The following is a 20532-nucleotide window of genomic DNA, read 5'->3' as shown; positions in this document are numbered from 1 at the left end:
CCGAAACGCTATTTATAATAATTTTCAAAGAATTATAATAGAATTTATATTACTTTACATTTATTATTTACTTCCCTTAAGTCATTTTTATTTTTATTTTGTTTTTCAATTTGTCATTAGTTACGATCCTTGTTGGGTCAAATCCACACTAGGAAGCATCCAGACCCAATGCACTATCAGAGACCACTTAAAATATGCTCCAACACTGGCGTCAGTTCTCACCGGCTTGCCTTTGATTATCGCTATATGCATCAAAAACGCCCTTAAATATACGAATTCGTTGCGGCGTTGCTTTTGGGTGCAGCGACAGCAACAAAAGCAACAGCACAGTCAACTAACTCTATTAAAATTTTCCACACTTGCTGACCTACCGCCAATAATTCCCTTTGGCTAATGCCGCATTAGGTCCATAAGCTGGTCGGTCGAGCACGACCATCCAACTCCAATGCCTTTCTTTAAAAAAACAACCAGCCGGTGAATCGAGTTGTCGATCGAACCGTTTCGCATTTTTTGGAGTCAATCAATGCGAAACGATGAGTGACGGAGGCGCAGCTGGCTCGCTCTTTTTAGAAGGAGAACGCACAAGAAGAAATCTGGCACCGCGTTCGCATGTGCTCTGCCGTCTTTGCGTATGTTCTAAGAGTGTGCCCATGATGATGGTTCTTGATTTCTGTTACTTCGCTTTCAGGTTTTTAACCAATCGATTTTTCTTACTGTTTCCTCGTAAATGTTTGGCATCTGCAGGGTTTTGATTGCTCGGTAGGTAAACAGTTCTTCTCACGAGCCGCATGCCATCTGTGAATGCCTTCTTTTCATGTGACTGAGAATTGAGCTTGCCTCGGAAGCCAATCCATCATCTGCTTCTTCTTCGTCGGAATCGAAATCGAAATCGAAATTTCTAAAGCGATGGAGGTCTGGTAGATACCGCCGCCACAAGGTCGAGAAGGAAGGAAGGAAGGAACATGAACCGTCAGCAGAGGCCGATGGCCGCCGCCGCCTTGCTTCCGCCGGGGAAATCGACGGCGGAAAAGGAGAGGAAGAGTAATTCCGTCCACCGCCTGTTTCCTTTGCTGCTCCTCACGCTGTATGCGATCGCCTCGGTGCTTCGACTCGCTTTGTCGTCCCCGTTTCCTACCGCCTTTGTGCAGCCGTCCGCTTCTTCTTCTTCGACATGTAAGAATCCCTCAATTGTGCTTCCGAATTAAGCCTTTCCCGATTTCGATTCCGGCTGCAATTCGCTCTTATCTAGTCTCCGCGGAGTCGAGGCAAGAAGCGGAATCTTTGAAGACTCATATTCCGTCGGAGACCCACCACGTCCAGGCCGAAGAGGAGAATCCGGTGCCGGCGCCGCCTCCGTGCTCTGCTCTCATCGATGGTAACCAGTTGCGAAAAGGTTAATTTGACATGGGAAATTGGCGTTTCTGATTTTGTATTGGTCGTGAAGGAACCGCCGTTAGCAGAAACGAGGCGGCGGCGTTCGTTTGCTGCGACCGGAGCCACATCCGGAGCGATCTCTGCTACGCCAGGGGCGACATCCGCACCGACTCCGCCTCCTCGTCGGTACTGGTGCACGGAATGTCATCGGCGGCGGAGGCAATCCGGCCGTACACGCGGAAGTGGGACCCGGCAATCACGAGGACGATTCAGGAGATTTCGATCCGCCCGGCGAACGGCAGCCGGAGGGCGTGCGACGTGCGGCACGAGGGCGTGCCGGCGCTGCTGTTCTCCAACGGCGGCTACACCGGGAACCTGTACCACGAGTTCAGCGACGGGCTGATCCCGCTGTACGTGACGGCGCAGCGGTTCCGCGGAGAGGTGGTGCTGGTGGTGGCGGAGTACCGGCCGTGGTGGCTCGCCCGGTACCGCCCCCTGCTGGAGCGCCTGACCAAGTACAAGATGGTGGATTTCAGTCGCGACAACCGCGTCCACTGCTTCTCGGAGATGATCGTCGGCCTGCGGATCCACGGCGAGCTCATCATCGACCCGTGGCTGATGCCCAACGGTACGCCTCCGTTCAATCACTTCTAATTCTTTTAGCAACCTGTCTGAGGTGGCAAGTGGCTTGAGGTTGGGCATAAACTCACCCTATCATTCACTTACCATCTTAGTCACTTATAATTTACCTCCGCCTCTATCTTTATTTTGAAATGGACCAGCGGAGACACTGGGGCGATCGCTTTGTCTTTTACCACTAGAGTATATTTAGTTTCAATTAGGAATCGAAGGAGTTCGGATTCTCTATCCCTAAATTTCTCTATCCCCATATCTTCTTATCAATCGGACGAACTAGATTACATCTCAAGGATGTCTTGCACATCACGAGGATACTGCACACATCTTAAAGATGATATGATGTCTTGAAATGTAATCTGGTCCGTTCGATCGACATAGGACACGGAGACAGAGAAATTTGAAGACAGAGGATCCGAACTGGAATCAAAGGTAAGATGTAGGAAAAGATAATTAGACTCCCTAATAATCTAACAGTATGTCTCAAATCATTTAAAGGAAGGTAAAGTCAGTTTTTCCTTGAGATCAGTCTATCTAAAATTAATTCATATCTCATTTTAGTAAATATGTCCCCTCTAACTAACTAACCATCCGTGAGAACAAAATTAAGGTTAGAGAATATACCATCCACGAGATTGTTTTTGCATTGTGTTTACTTGGACGGAAGAAAAACAATAGAAGAGAAATATAGCAGTTTAGTGAGTATTTATTAGGGACTCTTACATGATAAATTAAAAAAAGAAAGTAGGGCAAACAAGCAAATTTTCCTATCTATTTTGATAGAAGAAGGTAATACTAATCCCCTTTTTATTTTTGGTTCTTAATGAGTTTTTTTTTTGTTATTTTTTTCTTTTTTTTGACAAATCTAACCAAAGGAAACTTCTCTTCGTTTCCTTCTTCCTTCATTCCTGTTGTTCCTTCTTTTTCTTTTCTTTTTCATTCATTTCTCATTATTGTTACTTTCTTTTAGCTTTTTCTATCACTCAAGTAGACACCTTGGGTTTGTTTAGTCTCTCAAGAGGGGAAAAAAAAACTTTTTCCTCTTAACCAAGATAAAAAGAAATCTTTCCTTCATTAACCCAAGCAAATCACACCAATAGAAAGAAAATTTTCTTTTGCTTTCGTCCAGAACCCTACAGAGAAATGGAAAAAAAACACAAATATTGTCATGCAACTCTTATAGTCGCACTTAGCTTCTCGGGAGATGGTAAAAAAATGAGACGGGCTTCCTATGTAATGAGAAATCAAATCTTATTTAGGACATATTACATTTAGAGAGTTTGAAAAATTTATGACATTAGGATTATCTCATTAATCGAGTGAGTTCGGGCACCTACTAAAAAGACAGCGTGACAAATACAGTATAACTAATGACCCTTTAAGCTATGGTCAAGGATGGCTAATATCAAATAGGGACAAGAGATGGCATTATGAGCGAGATATTGAACATGTGAGACTTTAAGGCAACTAGACATGCAATGGCATTAATTAAAGAAGTGCTCAAGTATTAGTAAGGGACAAAGGATGTACACGGACCATAGAGACAAACAATCCAAAAACAGACAAAGGAGATGAGATTGTTTAAGAGACAAGGCATAACCTCACAATGTTTTTTTTTTCATATTAGTTTTTTCTCTCCCTCACTTTCTGTTCTTTTATTTTTTTTTCCTTTTGCCTTTTTTTATATCACTTTCCTTATCTCACTTTATTTTTCTAGGATAATCTTCGGGTTTATAAAATCAGGAAGAGAAAAAGAAATACATATCACTTTCATTCAATTTTACTTTTAGGATTTTATCAGAGACAAACAAATCACTGAATTCACACAAAATCTAAAAAAAAAAAAAAAAAAAAAAAAAGCAGCTGGCAATCGATGGGCTGCAAGCACATCAATCGAGGAGGCGTGATTCCTACGGTAACCGAACATGCCCGCGGGTCCGTTATCGATCGCCACGCCGGCACAAGTGCGGCGAAATGTCGCTCTCGCCGCTCTGGTCGGCGGCCTGCCTTCTCTACTCTCTCTATCATGATATTCGGTTTGATGGAAGTAGCTCAACGACCTTCGTTTCCTTTCCTTTCCTTCATGGTTGACTTGATTCGTACTGTATGCGGTTAATAGATAGATCAGTTTGACCCACGACTTTTTGTTTTCTCCTTTCAATTTCAAACCGACTGTAGGTAACAGCGTTCGGGACTTCCAGGCGCTCCTCCTCGAAGGCTACAACGCCGTGGCCCGGTCCAATCCCTCGCTTCCGGCCCCGGAGTCCCCGCCGTTCCTCCGGTCCCTGGTTCGGTCCACGCGCCGCGAGCCGGCGGGGCGATGCTCCCGCAGCCGGCGGCCGAGGATCGCGGTGTTCGTGCGCAAAGGCTGCCGGGTGCTGGTGAACCTGCGGGAGCTTGTCCGGGCGTGCCAGCGAACCGGGTTCGACGTCCAAATCATCGAGCCCCGGCGCGGCACACCGTTGGACGTCATCCACCGCGCCCTCGCCCCCGCCGACGCCATGCTCGCCGTCCACGGCGCCGCCGTGACCCACTTCCTCTTCATGCGCCCCTCGTCGGCGCTCATTCAGGTGGTGCCGCTGGGGCTGGAGAAGCCGGCCGAGGAGTTCTACGGCGAACCGGCCCGGCGGCTGGGGCTGGAGTACATGGCGTACAAAATAACGCCCGAGGAGAGCACCTTGTCGAAGCTCTACGATCGGCGAAGCGCCGTGCTGGTCAACACCAGCGTCATCACCGACAGAGGGTGGCAGGAGATGAAGAAGATCTACCTCGATAAACAAAATGTCAAACTGAATCTTACCAGATTCGGTAAGGTTCTTGCTAAAGCTTACAGCCATGTTTGTGTAGCACGATCAGGAATTGAATGATATTAGATGATGAATCGCATTAGTTTGTAATTGATACGCTTCTATTCTTTTGTTTGTAAGTCCGATTCAAGTGTATTTTTTATTTGAGACTCAAATTAACTTTGTAAAGGTCGACTATGACAAAAATAGAAGTATATAATGATTTTTTATTTAAAAAAAAAAATAGAACGCAAGAGTTGTTAATTTGTAAAGGTGACTTTGAACTGGAGAAAATCTTGACCGTTCATCATCTTTCATTTTCCAACGGTCCTCACGAGAGAAATTCAAATTTCGAAACGGCAATAAAGGCAAACGCTCCCGTATCTACTAGCCGTTATTTGAAAACCCTACCGGCCCAGCCTTCTTCGCGTCGTCTGAGTCTGGATCGTCATTCCGCAATCATTCCAGATCCAATGGAAGAAGCTCCCATTTCGCCCCCTTCTCCTCGCTCTCCCGTGCAGGAAGACGCTCCTATGGCTCCTGGCGAAGCTTCGGCACAGGAAGAGAAGGAGAACACGAAGCAAGAATCGATCGACAATATCGTCCAGGTAATTAATCTTTTTTTTTCCTTCGATCTGAGATTTTTTTCTTCGATCCCACTTTATTTTGTTCCAATTTCTGCAGGCGATCAGAGATGAATGCCTCGTCCCGTCTCCGATTCTTAAAGGGGTCCCTCTCCCTGATGTCCCGTCTGCGTTGCTTCTTATTGGTAACGATCCGCTTTCTCCCTCAATCAGTCGAGAGTTTTCTTGCAGCTCCTTAGTGTTATTGACGTGTTTGCAGGGAGAAAGTACAACACGCTGACGGAGGCTAATCAGGGGCTAAGGGAGGAGTGCGAACACCTGAGGAAGAAGTGTGCCGAGGAATGTGAACCTAAATACGATATTTTGAAGAAGAAGTACACTGACGAACGTGAAGAGAGGAAGAGGCTGTACAATGAGGTCATAGAGCTCAAGGGTAACATCAGGGTGTATTGCAGATGCAGGCCGCTGAGCTTGGAAGAGATCGCCAAAGGATCTTCCTGTGTGGTGGATTTTGACCCCGCACATGACACTGAACTCCGAATCATCTGCACTGACTCATCCAAGAAGCAATTTAAATTTGATCATATTTTTGGACATAAAGATGACCAAGGTAGAAAGTAATTCGGATATGTATTATTATAGAACCATAACATCTTTATTTTTTTTAATTTCATTTCTTATTTTATTTTTGAAGATTTGTTTCGTCCAAAGCTGCAGTTTTTGATTCTTGATAAATTTTGATTTCCGTGGCATAGTCATTCCCCCATCTGGAAACAAAATCTTCGAGAATGAGACTTCTTGATGCCAAATTTATTTATACTGAGTGTCAAATGTTATCTAGCTTCAAATTCATGATTGGGAATCTTGTGGTTGCAGATGCTGTCTTCAAAGAGACATTGCCAATTGTGAAATCGGTGTTAGATGGCTTCAATGTTTGCATTTTTGCTTATGGACAGACCGGATCTGGAAAGACTTTCACAATGGAAGGGATTCCAGAGAATAGAGGCGTTAATTACAGAGCGTTAGATGAACTGTTCAAAATTTCTGGACAGAGAAGCTCTCTCATGAGATATGAATTTTATGTCAGTATGCTGGAGGTTTATAATGAGAAGATCAGAGATCTTCTTGCAGATAGTCCAGACCAACTCTCAAAGAGGTAGAATTATCCTGGAAGGATTTGTAATCATGCATGATTGAAAACTGTTTTGTTACCTCTTGCAAAGTAAAGGTTCAATTTGTTGGGCTTTGTCGTTTTTATGAAGGTTGGATATAAAGCAAGCATCAGATGGGACGCAAGATGTGCCTGGCCTTTTAGAACCTCAAGTTGGCAGCATAGATGAGGTCTGGGAAATTCTGACAAATGGAGGAAGAAATAGATCTGTGGGGTCAACAAACGCTAACGAGCTGAGTAGCCGCTCTCACTCGTGAGTTTCTTCATGTATTCCATTCAAATTATGTTTTTTGTTTGATTATGATCCTTCTTTACATTCTCATTTATAGAAAGATTGTTAGATTGCTGCCTGACATTTTTAAATCACTTAAAATTTTCCTTATTATGATGACCAGCATGCTTATTATATTAAAGCTTTTTGCAGCTTGGTGAGGGTAACTATTAAGGGTGAAAGTTTTGTAGATGGTCAGAAGTTCACAAGCAGATTGTGGTTGGTTGATTTAGCTGGTAGTGAGCGTCTTGGCAAGATTGAAGTAGAAGGAGAGAGGCTGAAAGAATCTCAATTCATCAATAAGTCTCTATCAGCTTTGGGAGATGTGATCTCTGCTCTTGCCTCCAAGAACCCACATATTCCATATAGGTTCCTTCTAATGCTCATAGCCATATGCTTCTATTTTACCATCTAAACTAGTTTGAATTTTTCATTGAACTAAAGGAGAGATGTATTTTGCAGGAACTCTAAGCTAACACATTTGCTCCAGAGCTCTTTAGGTGAGAAAAAACCTTAAGAATAGTATAACATCTAGCTTTGATGATCTTGTTGTTTAGGTTCAAAAACAACAACTAGTTTATACCTGTTATTTTTTATTGCCAGAAGAAAATTTGACGCATTACCCTTCACTGATAATTTTCATTCACAATAGGAGGTGATTGCAAGACACTCATGTTTGCACAGATTAGCCCAAGTTCAGCAGACTTAGGTGAAACATTATGCTCACTAAACTTTGCTAGCAGAGTTCGAGGCATTGAGCATGGTCCTGTTCGAAAGCAGACAGATTTCGCAGAGAGTTTCAAGCTTAAACAAATGGTATATCTGTTTCTACTGCATATTGGGCTACTGTTGCTAGTTTTAAAATTTTGTTCTATTTGACAATACATATGCAGGTTTTGTATCTTCTGCAATTATGTGATGCCTAATAAGAGTTATTGTACAGGCTGATAAGCTCCTTCAGAGTGAAAAAGAAAATATAAGGTTGAATGAAAGCTTGCAATTGATGCAGCTTAAATACGCATCTCGGGAGAATGTTTTCAAAACATTGCAAGATAAGGTAGTAATATGAACTTCAGATCCTATAGAATCTTGCTCATAGGTTATAAAAGATGATGCTATATAGTCTATTGCAGGTGCAGTCATATGGTGTTCTCCTTTCTAGATACTGCTAAAATTGATCAGATTATTTCACTATATTTAGCTTCTTTCAAATAACAGTTGCCTTATAGCAGATTATTTCAAATGTGCAGATCAGAGAAGCTGAGCAAACAAGTAAAAATTACCAGCAAAAGGTTACATATCTCATTTTCAATCTCTATTTGCGTAGAATTTACAGCATCTCTAATTTCCCTTCTGTAAGCAACAAACTTCTTTATATCCATATTGACTATTTTATTCTATTCAGGTAAGAGAACTAGAGAATCAATTAAATGGTGACAGGACAACCAAGAAGGATGCTGCAAAGTTCCCAAAGCCTCCCGTGGCTCCTTTAAGAGGGAGGCCTCCTTTACAAAGAATCACCAATCAGTTGTCACCCTCTGGACGTCAAACAAGTAGAGGTGCCCATCCAGTAATAGATAAAGAGAATAGTCTATTAACAAATAAAACTTCTGGGGAAGATTTAGTTAAATCTCTGCACAGAGCAAGAAGAATAACGCTGGCACCAGTAATGCGTAATGTACCAGCTCAACCCAAGAGGAGGGCCTCTATTGCAATTTTGCAAGATACAACACAAAGAGCACAAGCACTGCCTGTTGCTAGACACCAAAACATCTCTGGTAATACCCAGTTTTCGCATCTTATGATCCCAAAGAGGAGGTCGTTGGCTAGCTTTACTCCGATCAGAGGGTCACTTGGAGCAGCAACTACTCCAGACAAGTCAAATTTTAGCACATTGGCATCTAGTAGCAAGTACAGAAGCCCATCTCGATTTCAAGCATTCTCCAAATCGATGATTCCAACATTTTCTTCACCTCACCAAAGGCTTCGACTAACTTCGAGCCCTACCAATGCTGAGCACTTGGATGGTGCACACCAGACTACAAACAAGCTATGCTTCAGTGTGCAGAAGAGAGTCATTGTCAGTTCTCCAGCTCGACCAAAACAATTCATGCATCAGGGGCACACGATGTTTAATCAAGTTTTAAGGGGAGGAAATCTTGTTGGAAGGCTGCAGGGTACCGCTCAGAGAGTCTTGTGCAAGAACAAACGACGGTCTGTAATCTAGATTTCTGCAAAAATGAAACGACTATTGTTCTTAGCTCTTCTCCAATATCAAACATGATAGGTAGTGTATTTTTACTACCATTTGGATTTATTGCTGTTAATATTGTGTCCTTAATTAACTTTGAATTTCTTCTTGAAGCATCCTATGTTTTTCAATTAGATTATAATGAGACATTCGTTAGTGCAGTACATGTGTAATACAATTACAAGTATAAATGCTGCAGTATTAAGTGTGAGGATACTGAACACTGTGTGCTTAGGCACAACCATAAATCTAACACCACAGCCGTCTTATTTAGCAATATATATACCTTCAAATTTTATGGAATGTAATTAAACCAAATGTTACTCAATTATGATAAATTGCATTTATATCTTAAAATATATACTATTTTCCATTTTAAAGATTTTTTTTAATAAAATATTAATCCTAATAAAACACACCATCTAGCAACTCTTTAAATCCTAAACCTATATCCTAAAATAAGTTTGAATTTATCCAATTGCATAAAACATCCATATTTTTAACTTTTGAAGGCTAAAGTCCCCTTTATCCATGGATGATAAAATTTTGATTTACAGTAATATTAAAAATAATATATTAGTTTTGTTATAATTTTGATTAGTGAAGGATAATAATTCAGCATATAAAAAATTTAAAATGACATGATTGAGATGTAACAATGCTTTTATATGAATTTTTATACTGAAAAAAATATACTCATGTTTTATCTTTTGGTGAAATATGATTATTCAGTATGATACTAAATATTAGAATAAAATAGATTTTTAGTTTTATAAAAAAAATAAATAAAATAAAAATATTTTGTTATTAATAAAATTTTAATGCATTTTTAAAAATTGTTAAATTAGGGGGATATTTTTACAAGTTTCCTAAAAGATAAAGAGAGCATTATGCAATCTGTTAGTCAGACTGTTTCTTCCCGTCGACGATGTCTGACCTCGTCCCCTCCCCAGCGTTTGACCTCGTCTTCCATTTTACTTCTCCATCAATTCGCTGAAATCTTCTCCAATTCGTCCAAACGCAAACTGATACGAACGGAATGGCGAGATCTGCCTCACTTCTCTTCCTCGTATTCCTGCTTTCTTCCCCTCTCTACTTCGTGTCCGTGCTCTGCCAGTCGTCGCTCAGTCGGTTGTTCATCGACTGCGGATCGACCTCCAACATCCCCACTCCCGACGGCCTCGGGTGGATTTCCGACATATACATCGACGTCGGCCGTAATCACAACCTCACCCTGCCGAACCTCCACCCCGTCCTCTCCACCCTCCGCTCCTTCCCCATCCGCTCCGACCTCTACTCCCCCCTCAAGTTCTGCTACCTCCTCCCAACCAACCCCGGTGGCCGCTACCTCGTCCGCACTACCTACTTCTATGGCGGCTTTGATAACGGCTCCGCGCCGCCCGTTTTCGATCAGATCGTAGACGGCACTTTCTGGACCACCGTCAACACCACCGCTGACTACGCCGCCGGCATGGCCTCCTACTATGAGGGCGTCTTCTTGCCGGCGGGTAAGAAGAACATGAGAGTGTGCGTTGCCGCCAACACCTACACCACCTCTGATCCCTTCATCTCCGCCCTGGAGATGATCTTGTTGGACGATTCGGTTTATAATGGCACGGATTTTGGGAAGTACGCCATGGGCCTCATAGCGAGGAGCAGCTTTGGATCCGCTGGTTCGATTATAAGGTAAAATGAATTTCCTTTCTGGTTATTAATCTTATTCTTATGTGCATAGTATCAACGTTTTAGCCAGTTTCCTTGCCACATTATTGTAAAAAATAAACAAGATTGAAGAAACAATTAGGAAAGTAGAACATCTAAATATGGCATATTATTTGTATTTGTCATGCTGTCGGGTTGGGAGGAGGTGTCATTAGGTTGCCCTAATTTCCCAATTCGTAGTAGGAACCTTAATTGATCTTATTAAATTTGACCTCTCCCGAATAGTATCAATGTTTTTAGCCTGCTGGTTCCTCGCCTTTTCTTCGATTTCCAATTTACATGTAGAAACCCTAATTGACTTATTATATTAAAAATGACCTCATGCTCAGAGAGAAAAGTGGCAATGCAATACACATTACAAGTATAAATAAGCTACTAAAATGGAAGGCATTTTGTTTTCGAAGTGACATTTAACATATTGCAACATGAAATCAATAGGTTCATTGTATGAAGTCTTATAATGAATCAATCATGTAAAGCTCTGCATTTAATATATGGCCAAGTAAGATCCATGATATCTAATTGTCTAGGAGCTCTCTCCTTGCGTTGATCCTAAATGAAAAAAGATTTAGAAATGAAAATAAGAAAAGTATAAGTTAATTGTATCTTTTTTATAATACAATTGTGATTTGTGAGGTGCATAAAATGTTGTCATCTATGATACTTGCCACTTGAAGGATGATTTATTACTTTTACATATGTATGAACTGTATCTATGTTATTTCGTCTGTTGAACAAAGTTTTACGTGCTTGGTAGATACCCAGATGACAGATTTGACAGATACTGGCAGCCATTTTCTGATAGCACGCATGCAAAATCTAGCACCCATAATATCACAACAGCTGATTTTTGGAACCTTCCTCCCGCTGTCGTCTTTAATACTGCCATGGTAGCAGATCAAGGGAAACCATTGGTGTTACTGTGGCCTCCTAATTCTCTTCCAGATGCTATCTATTATATTGCTCTTTACTTTGCTGATACATCATCACTCCAGAGCACCAGGACATTCAATGTCTTTGTAAATAACTACAGCTTCTACTCAAATCTAACAGTCTCATCATCTGGCCTTGTTGTTTTCTCAAACCAATGGAATCTCTCTGGCCAAACAATGGTTACATTGACTCCTGGATCTCCTGGTACACCATTAATAAGTGCCGGAGAGGTTTTTGGTCTTTTCTTGATTGGAAATCTGACAGTTACAAGAGATGGTATGTCTTCTGATCCTTCTATTACATGTAATTTATATACTGTCATTTGTCATCTTTTCTGTAATTGTATATTTGTTGCAGTCATTGCAATGGAACAAATCAGAGAAAATATTATTTCTCCACCACCTGGTTGGAGTGGTGATCCTTGTATGCCACAAGATTATTCTTGGGTTGGAGTAACCTGCTCTTATGGGAACCAAATACGTGTTGTCTCTCTGTAAGTTGGGCTTATTTATGAAATCTAAAATATATCCAGGTCTTGTCACAATTAACAAACTAGGAAATCTTTTCTAACAGGAATCTTTCAAGTATGGGCTTAAATGGATCTATTTCACTTTATATCTCCAATCTGACAGCACTAACTAATGTGTAGGTATCCATATTAGATAATTAGAATTTGAAAATACCCTAGCTTACAGTGTCCAGCTTGCAGATCTTTGGCCAATAATAATTTTACAGGCCACATTCCAAACCTAAGTAGATTGAGAAATCTTGAAAAATTGTAAGTGGCGTCTTTTAACTTTTCCTTCTCTTTTCTCATTGATTTCCTAATAATTTTACTTATGTTTTTATTTTTGTTGAAGACACTTGCAGGACAATCAGTTTACAGGAACCATTACTCTATCATTTGCAAATCTAGCAAAACTGCAAGAACTGTAAGTAGCATGCATTATTGTGTTGCCTGCAGTATAATGCCTTCTTCTTTCTGTCTAGCAAAGATTTAATTTTTATTTTTTTTCCTTTCTACTTATGGTAAGGATGTTGTATTTTTTAATCACTATTAACGTCTTTCTTTGTGAGCACAAGTAATGCTCCATGTTAATTTTAGTCATATCTAAGTTGCAGATTTCCCCAGGTTATCATACTCACACTTAGTAATTGATAAGTTTTGTTAGTTTAGAGTATTCCAGTGTGTTTTTATCGTCCTGATTGTGTTTAACAAGACTGCTTATATTACGTGTACATGTGAATTAGGCTTGTATAAATTATGACTTCTGCTGCTTGTGTTCTCCATTTGCAAATATACAGTTGGATGCTTCAGATGACAAATATTTGCAATATGCAGCTTAAATAAGTGTAGAACACACATCCAAACCATGAATTGAAGATTCAGTTTGCACAATTTGTTAACCTAACCTGTTACGACAAACAAGCGAATTTAGATAAGTTCCACAATTGTGTCATTCCTCAGCCTAGGTTTTTACCTGAGATTATTTTTTGTCGTTTTTTAAACTTACAATTCAAGAGATTTCAAAGTTTTCAATGGTTTTGTGAATCACGATGGTTGGCAGTTTGCTTCTTGTTTCCTCCTACATCTCCTTAGTTCTTCGACAAAGTTCATCCTAGTTTCAAGCCTGAAGCAATTTTATGCAAGTTGACAATTTCCTAATTATCTCTCGCAGAAGCCAGCTAATGAAAATCCCTCTAGTGATGAAGGTTCGACAAATAATATAGAGATTCTCACCAAACCTAAAATAAAAACTAGTCCTTGCAACCAAGCACTCAGTTCATGCACCAACAGATATTGTAACCAATCTCTCGTATATCCTGGAGTTGAAGCCGGCCTAGTCCCCTCGGGGCGGTGCGATGGTTAAGGCATGGGGTGTTGCCACATGAGGTCTTGGGGTCGAAACTCGGCGTGACTGAGCATAACCTCCCCCATGTCTTGGCTATTTGCACTAATGGCTAGTAGCCACCCGTGATTTACCTCCTCCGTGTTGACCTAGTGACGGATTGGCAGGGGCGCTGGGGGCGAGCGAATCGCCTTTTGCCACATGGAGTTGAAGCCGGCCTAATATGATTGGCCATGATGCCTGGGTAATGATTGCAGACAGACTCACAGATGACTCTCATTATATCTTATTTACTAACACTAATATGTTTTTCTTTCTTCTGAATGGTTGCTTAATTGCATGATGTTATGCCCATGGACAATGCTCAACTTGCTAACTTCCAACTGTCGCATGCATCTTTTCTGGGCTCTATATTATGTGTTGCTCATAATGCTAAATTTCCTTTCCTGTTCGTCCATGTTTCTTCTGTTGCTTGTTTTCCTTACCGGTTTGATTTTCTTTTTGCAGCTACATAGAAAACAATAACCTGACTGGTGAAATTCCTCCAAGCCTCTTCAGAGACGGACTGGATTTTAGGTATGTGATCTGTTATTGTCTTGTCCGAAAAGATTGTGGGTTTCTCATGTTTTCATAATTCAGGTCCCATTTATTTTACCAACAGGTATTTACCTGGGAATAACTTTTCTTCTGTCCCTCCGCCTCCAAACATGTGAAATAAATTTTGCTTATCCCAAGGTTTTAACACGGTAAGCTATCATGTTTGAAAGATGCATTCTCGATTCATCTGACATTTGAAGTGCAGGCTTGAAAATGTTTGCGCAAAATGCTAGTGTGAATATGTTAGTAAAAAGTTCCTAAATTCTGTGCTAGTGTATAAAATAGTTTTTTTTCAGACCCATTTTCCCCTTTAAATTAATTGGAGATTATTCGACTTCATTGGTTCATCGGTGTCTTGTAGATACGTAAATTCAAAGTGAAATTCTTCTATTGTTGATTTATTGTGTCTCAAAATTTCAAAGATGCCTGTGATATCTATTCTTGGATGTAGTTTCAGTCCTCGTGGAATAATTGTGATATTGATGGCAAAACTACTACCAGCCATTGTTAAAATTATTTGTTGGATCAAAGGAGAATAAGCATTTGGGTATGAAATTCAATATAGGATCCACTAAAACTCCAGTGGCGTTCAAGGATCTGATTCTCTTGACTAAGTGATCTCCAAAGATATGGTGAATATCAGATGAGTATGGAATGATCTTCTTTATTCGAAGCAACTTATAAATCTATTTTCTTCTCTTATTAGCAAAATTATGGTATAGAAGCTAGTGGATCTCGGTTGAGTATGAAATGCGTTGTTTCTCATGGGCATTGTTTGAACTACTGTAAGGTCTCATCCACAATGCTCTCAATATGATGTGCACTACATCTACCTTTGGAGCAGGGACGGAGCCAAAGGAGGGGTGATGGTAAGAAATTTCTGACTCCGTTCTGCTTTGGAGATTAAATAAGTTCTAACTTTAAATAATTTTTTAAATATCATTTTATTTTATGAAACATCATAAATTATTTTTTGAATTGTATATAATAATTCAAGTCTATCTTTTTTTTTTTTTGATAGAATCTATTTTATTTTTTTTAATAATTTAAAATATAAAAAAGTATACTCATTTGTCTCTGATTGCGCTCTGAGTTTGCTCGACACATGCATAATCCATTAACACCTTTGGGAACAGTACATGACAAACATCAGAATAGCGCCATTATGAACCCTAAATGTTCAGTTACCTCCTATACATGTAGAAATTGTTAACTTTTTTTTTTGTTTTCAAATCTTAATCGTCAAAAATTCTAAAAAATATTTCAGAAAAAATAGATGCATCATGGAAATTGAAGTCGTGATGATCGCTAACCGAAATCGGACCATCCATTTATGGATGAGATCGATGTGATCGGCGACGTGCCATGACATAAAGAATAGATCGACCTCCTCTCCATCCATCGGCTCCATATCCATTCAAAAAGGCATCGAGCCACTTCGCTTCCCTCGATCCAACCTTACTTTTTGGATTTCTCCTTTTTTTTTTTTCCTTCCCTTCGATCACGCAAGCAGGAGGAAAGTGTTCTATGTTGGTACTTAGATCGGCCTCTTTTCGCCCGAGATGGCTGGTTTCGCTCGCTCCCGTTCGGGCCTCCCACTCCGCGGATGGTAGCATCAAAAGCAACCAGGTCTTTAAGCAACTCGGTTCGTATTGAAAGTCCCTGTACTGCTCTCCCTTTCTGCCTTTTAGCGCTTTGATTCATGCTGGTCGTAGGTTTTGCGAGTTCTTGCTCACCTATTGCTGGTTTGTAATTGTATTCGTGAATTGTAGGGGAGTCAAAATTCTGTAGGAATGAGGTTCTCCCGCTTGCTTTTGTTATCCCCAAATCCGAGCAAAGCACAGAAATCGAACCTCGGGTAGAAACGGGCATTGCGTGCGAATGTTTATTTAGTCATAAAGTCCTTTTGAGTTTCTAATCTGTATGATTTGGGAGGGGTTAAACCTTATCGTCCTCGCCCCAAATGGGGTGGTATAATCTTCGAATGTGGTGTGCGGATCTCATGGTCAACACACACACACACACACACACAAAAAAAAGTGAAAAAATACTTTGATTGTATATGTTTTGCAAACATCTTTATTTGTTTCCCCCTTTTCAGTTAGCTCCTGTTTCATCAAGGGTTCGTTGACGTTTTAAGTTCACTCTGAGGGCCTATGGCTTGTTTGCTTGTAAATTTGAACACACTGAACTTCACATGATTTTTTTGTTAATTTTTTGAGACAAGTATAAAATAAACAAACTTGAATTTGTTTTTTAAGCTCGGCAAGCTAAACAAACAACTTTAAAATTGTTTATAATATCATTTTCTTTGATTTTTTTTTATTGAAATATATAAGAATAAATTTCACAGTTTTAAGAATCTAAATTGTCTACTTTATGTCAAAAGAGGGAAGTAGAGAAGTTTCATATGTTGTATCAAATTTCAACTGAGGATAACCTTGTCAATAATTTAGCTTAACAAAAACTCAAGGGTCTTTTCTTTTTTTAATCAACAAATTTGAACATAGTTAAACTCAACGGCTTGTTACAGCCATGAGCACATGGTCTTGTCATTGGATTATTTAAAAAAAAATAGTAAAAACATCCGGAATTAGTTTACATTATTTGTAGAAATTGTTATACTATTTCTTAAGTATATATTGTTTTAGGTTTTATGATCCATTACTGTTAATTAATCTATATTCTGCATCTTTCTCCATTTTTCTAGGTTTGTACTCACTGAAGAAAAAGATTGAAGATGTTGTTAGTCATGCAGACATGATAGCACCAACTGCATTGGAAATGGAAGAAGCAAGACGAATTAAGAAGGAAGAAGTGCTTAGGAAGCATAGTTTGTGGGATGACTTGGCCAAATCTGATGATTGCTTTACTTCCTTAGCTGATTCTGTCAGACTTGTCAATGGTCTCAAAGATCTTCAATATAAGGTGCATGCTGCTTTTTGCTGGCATTGTATGTTTTCAATAGACTATTTGTTTCATCCTATTTATAAAACGAAATTAGAAGTTTAAACGTGAATTTAAAGTGGATCAAAACATCAAATATTTACTTGAGCTGCAGTGAATATGTTATGTCTATGTGAGCTCCCAAATCCTTATGTGGCTACTTTAATATTTCATGGCAATTGATATTCTTGATACATCAATGAATATCAATTGCAACTTTTTGTCTTTTCTTCTTAAGGAGTATTCTTACAATGTCTAATCTGAATGCAAATATGAATTATTTTTGGAGCTGCCTAAATGTTTTCATTATTTAGGCTGAAGAAGCAAAGTTGATAATGGAATTGGCAGAGATGGATGTCATTAGCCATGAACTTTTTGAGCAGGCTTATGCGGCTTCTTTAGAGGTTGACAGATTCATTGAAAGATATGAAGTATCAAAGCTTCTTACTGATCCATATGACAAGGAGGGAGCTTGCTTAATTATAAAAGCAGGGCCTGGGCACGTGTCTGAGGTTCAAAACCATATCTCTCTCTCTCTCTCTCTCTCTCTCTCTCTCTCACATACACACATACATGCACTAAATAACAAATGTTTTAGCGTAAGCACTAAATAACTAATGTTTTCTTTTTGCAAATTCCTCGTTGTATTCGATGTTGGAAAGTGTTCTGTCTTTTTCTTAGCAATTAAGGTTAAAACTTTCTGTTATTTTGGTCCAACAAAAACATTTTATAAACCTTCTGTCTATTTAGTTTTAATGCATGTAGCTTCTTAAAGTTCATCGGGAGACTTCCTGATAATGTTAGTGAAGAATTATGATGTCTTATTTGCTCTCACCTTGATTTCTTGAAAGTTGGAAGTTCCAAATCCCGACCTCTTTCTAATATGTTGCACGTTCACTTCATTTGTAATCTCTTAAACTTTATATTGTAGGTATGGGCAGAGAAACTATTAAAAATGTACACCAATTGGGCTGAAAAACATGGGTGCACAACTAAGATAATTGAAAGATATCATTCTAAGGGTTCTACAACTGAAATAGCAGTAGTAGAGTTTGAGTCAGAATACATGTATGGCTATCTTTCTGGAGAAAGAGGTGTTCACCAAAAAATCTGCAGTTCTTTGGATGGATCTGCTGTGCCTAAGGTAATCATCCACTCCACCTGGTTTTGCATCAATTTTAAGAGGTTGCTGTTTTGTTTCAAATGATACCTTTGTTATATTACCTCTTGTGGGTTAAACCATGTCAATAGCTAGAAGACTGCAGTGTTATTCTAATTATTCGGTTTGTAGTTTCTTACACCTAAAACTTTAACGAAATGCTACCATTCACTAAAATAAAATAGGAAAAAGAGCAAGCCATGATTAAAAAATATCTTGTAATTACTTCATATCATACAATTGGTTAATGATTACTTCATTCCGGCGTGGGTTTGTTTCATGACAATAATATATCATTTTTCAATGACTTTCTAGCAGCTTGCAATGCATGGATAATCTGCACTATTAGCTTAGGCTTTTTGTTTCTTCAAGGCAAATTTGCTGAGAAAAAATAATGCAGATATGTTCGGCTATTGTGGATGTTATCCCTATTTTCCTTGGAGGTTCAATCAACATGCCAATTGATGACAAAGATCTTGAAATTTCTTACTTATCATCTGAAAAACAGTATGCACATGACAATAGAACAAAACCTGCAGTTAGTATTCATCATATTCCAAGTGGCATAACTGTTCAAAGTTCAGGTACCTTGTCCTTGCAATTGCATTCTCATTTGCTTATTCTATCTACTTGTGCCAGTTTAGTCAGCTGAAATTGACCATTCTCTTCCATATAATATATTCAATAAGTTGGCTCTACTTGTGAGGCTAACCAGTGACTGTTTATGTGAGAATTCTATAATCTTCAAGGGAACCTCTATTTGAACTTGAATTGAACTCGTTTCTAGTTTATCCCTGGTATACGAGGAATCAAATTAAGAAGTTGACTTGAGCATACTTATTTGAACCTGTATTGGACTTGTTTCTAGTTAATCCCAGGTAGACTAGGAACCAAATTAAGAAATTGACATGAGCATACTTAATTAAGGTGTCTGCATATAAAAAAGGTGCATACATAACTACAGTGTGCCTAATTTTGATATATTAACATCTAGGGAATCTATTCCATAGTCGTGCCAGTTATCACATCTAACGTGACAATTTGTATTGTCTTATTAATCGTGTTATAAGGTGTCATTCATATCAATGTGAAACTATATGAATAATGTAGAACTAATTAATTCACAAAAAGTAATTATTATTTTTTAAATATTTACTTAGTAAACTGGTCAATTTGTGTCACTCATTTATGTGTTCTGATTGGTCATGCATGTCACTTTCGTGTTGACTTTGCCAATCACATTTTTGGATTGAGTAGGTCATGCCATGATACTGGTTCATGTCTAATAGTGACCTTGAACACATCAATTTAACTTGATTAAGGATTTTAAGTATTCAAGGCGAGTGTATGAATTTCAAGTGTCCGCAAGCTTTTACTTGCCTGGTGGGAGTCTTACTACTTGGTATAATTTGATTGGCACCTTTTTGTTAAGGCTGTTTAAGAAAAAGTTAACCCATGTAAAGTTAATTAATGAGCAAAACAAACCGTATAATTTCTTTTCTATCTAGGATGATAATCAACTTGGGGAATCAACTAAGATCCATGACAGTATTTTCAGAATCAAGTCTAATAAAATTCAATGATGCAATCAACATTATGTACTCGTTATACTGTCTTGTCTTGCAAGTTATTCCATGCTTATCCAACTTTTGCAAACATAAATGATCTTGCTAGCTCGACACAGGTGAAAGGAGCTCTTTTGCCAATATGACCAAGGCTCTAAACCGTTTGAGAGCAAAACTTCTTGTTGTAGAGAGAGAATGTGCCGTGGATGCAAACAAAACAGAGCGAGAGGCTGCTCGGAATGAGATGGTACATGAGAGCAGGAGATACATTTTCCATCCGCACAAAATGGTCGAGGATGTGGCGACTGGAATCCAACTGGCCGACTTAAACTCGGTATTAGATGGCGACATCGAACCACTTATTAGAGCTCATGTAAGTCAAAGAAGGGGCAGAGAAGTTGTGGGACCTGATGATGCCCTTTAACATCAAATCAAAGGCAATTGAAATGGAGAATGTTCCAAGTTTGTTCAGATGTATTTATTATTTTTATTATATGCTAAAATTTATGAAAAAAAATTCTATCGCAAATTTAATTGTGAAATTGTAAATGAACATTTTCTTTTAATATTTGACATCATTCGACATTTGTAGACATGACAATTGATTCCATTTTTATTTTTTTTAAAATGATTGATTCTTTTGAGTTTATGGAAACAGTTGGTCAGATCAATTTTTAATTTATTTTT

At 39.1% G+C, this 20532-nt stretch overlaps 3 protein-coding genes across 12 annotated transcripts; all 3 read left to right on the top strand.

The window, feature by feature from the left end:
* The first annotated feature begins 202 nt into the window (after positions 1-202).
* LOC122035802 (kinesin-like protein KIN-14J) lies at positions 203-9135 on the top strand. Of its 5 annotated transcripts, none has more exons than XM_042594910.1 (11): positions 5027-5404; positions 5481-5565; positions 5640-5990; positions 6257-6536; positions 6643-6804; positions 6976-7191; positions 7285-7322; positions 7475-7638; positions 7766-7879; positions 8073-8114; positions 8228-9135. In XM_042594910.1, exons 1-11 carry the CDS (start codon positions 5270-5272, stop codon positions 9047-9049), a joined length of 2409 nt encoding a protein of 802 aa, XP_042450844.1. In that variant the 5' UTR covers positions 5027-5269; the 3' UTR covers positions 9050-9135. The 5 variants fall into 5 exon arrangements, with proteins under 5 accessions (XP_042450845.1, XP_042450846.1, XP_042450847.1 ...); XM_042594909.1 differs by having other exon boundaries at positions 8055-8114; XM_042594911.1 differs by lacking the exons at positions 6257-6536; positions 6643-6804; positions 6976-7191; ... (3 more) ...; positions 8073-8114; positions 8228-9135 and adding exons at positions 203-629; positions 745-1173; positions 1250-1375; positions 1445-2002 and having other exon boundaries at positions 4189-5404; positions 5640-5736.
* An 825-nt stretch (positions 9136-9960) lies between these two features.
* Positions 9961-15024, top strand: LOC122035799 (probable LRR receptor-like serine/threonine-protein kinase At1g67720). 4 transcript variants are annotated; one of them, XM_042594903.1, is made up of 9 exons: positions 9961-10759; positions 11553-12004; positions 12086-12221; positions 12302-12373; positions 12438-12506; positions 12589-12660; positions 14086-14154; positions 14240-14324; positions 14741-15024. In XM_042594903.1, exons 1-8 carry the CDS (start codon positions 10113-10115, stop codon positions 14289-14291), a joined length of 1569 nt encoding a protein of 522 aa, XP_042450837.1. In that variant the 5' UTR covers positions 9961-10112; the 3' UTR covers positions 14292-14324; positions 14741-15024. The 4 variants fall into 4 exon arrangements, with proteins under 4 accessions (XP_042450837.1, XP_042450836.1, XP_042450838.1 ...); XM_042594902.1 differs by having other exon boundaries at positions 14633-14772; XM_042594904.1 differs by having other exon boundaries at positions 14627-14767.
* LOC122035801 (peptide chain release factor PrfB3, chloroplastic-like) lies at positions 14907-20423 on the top strand. 3 transcript variants are annotated; one of them, XM_042594907.1, is made up of 6 exons: positions 14907-15044; positions 16886-17103; positions 17436-17633; positions 18053-18265; positions 18681-18864; positions 19965-20423. In XM_042594907.1, the coding sequence occupies exons 2-6, from the start codon at positions 16936-16938 to the stop codon at positions 20267-20269; spliced, it is 1068 nt and encodes a 355-aa protein (XP_042450841.1). In that variant the 5' UTR covers positions 14907-15044; positions 16886-16935; the 3' UTR covers positions 20270-20423. The 3 variants fall into 3 exon arrangements, with proteins under 3 accessions (XP_042450841.1, XP_042450839.1, XP_042450842.1); XM_042594905.1 differs by lacking the exon at positions 14907-15044 and adding an exon at positions 15557-15820; XM_042594908.1 differs by lacking the exon at positions 14907-15044 and adding an exon at positions 15573-15804.
* The last annotated feature ends 109 nt before the right edge of the window (positions 20424-20532 follow it).

Source organism: Zingiber officinale, unplaced genomic scaffold (assembly GCF_018446385.1).
Source record: "Zingiber officinale cultivar Zhangliang unplaced genomic scaffold, Zo_v1.1 ctg112, whole genome shotgun sequence".
Taxonomy (NCBI): Eukaryota; Viridiplantae; Streptophyta; class Magnoliopsida; order Zingiberales; family Zingiberaceae; genus Zingiber; species Zingiber officinale.
This window is presented reverse-complemented; position numbering and strand designations above follow the sequence as displayed.

Coding starts and splice junctions, on each gene's coding strand:
- LOC122035802 (XM_042594909.1), top strand. CDS start 5,270: ATGGAAGAAGCTCCCATTTCGCCCCCTTCTCCTCGCTCTCCCGTGCAG. Junction 5,566..5,639: donor GTCTGCGTTGCTTCTTATTG/GTAACGATCCGC, acceptor ACGTGTTTGCAG/GGAGAAAGTACAACACGCTG. Junction 7,639..7,765: donor GTTTCAAGCTTAAACAAATG/GTATATCTGTTT, acceptor GTTATTGTACAG/GCTGATAAGCTCCTTCAGAG.
- LOC122035799 (XM_042594903.1), top strand. CDS start 10,113: ATGGCGAGATCTGCCTCACTTCTCTTCCTCGTATTCCTGCTTTCTTCC. Junction 12,222..12,301: donor CAAATACGTGTTGTCTCTCT/GTAAGTTGGGCT, acceptor CTTTTCTAACAG/GAATCTTTCAAGTATGGGCT. Junction 12,661..14,085: donor CTAGCAAAACTGCAAGAACT/GTAAGTAGCATG, acceptor TTCTTTTTGCAG/CTACATAGAAAACAATAACC.
- LOC122035801 (XM_042594905.1), top strand. CDS start 15,703: ATGTTGGTACTTAGATCGGCCTCTTTTCGCCCGAGATGGCTGGTTTCG. Junction 17,104..17,435: donor TCAAAGATCTTCAATATAAG/GTGCATGCTGCT, acceptor TTCATTATTTAG/GCTGAAGAAGCAAAGTTGAT. Junction 17,634..18,052: donor GGCCTGGGCACGTGTCTGAG/GTTCAAAACCAT, acceptor TTTATATTGTAG/GTATGGGCAGAGAAACTATT.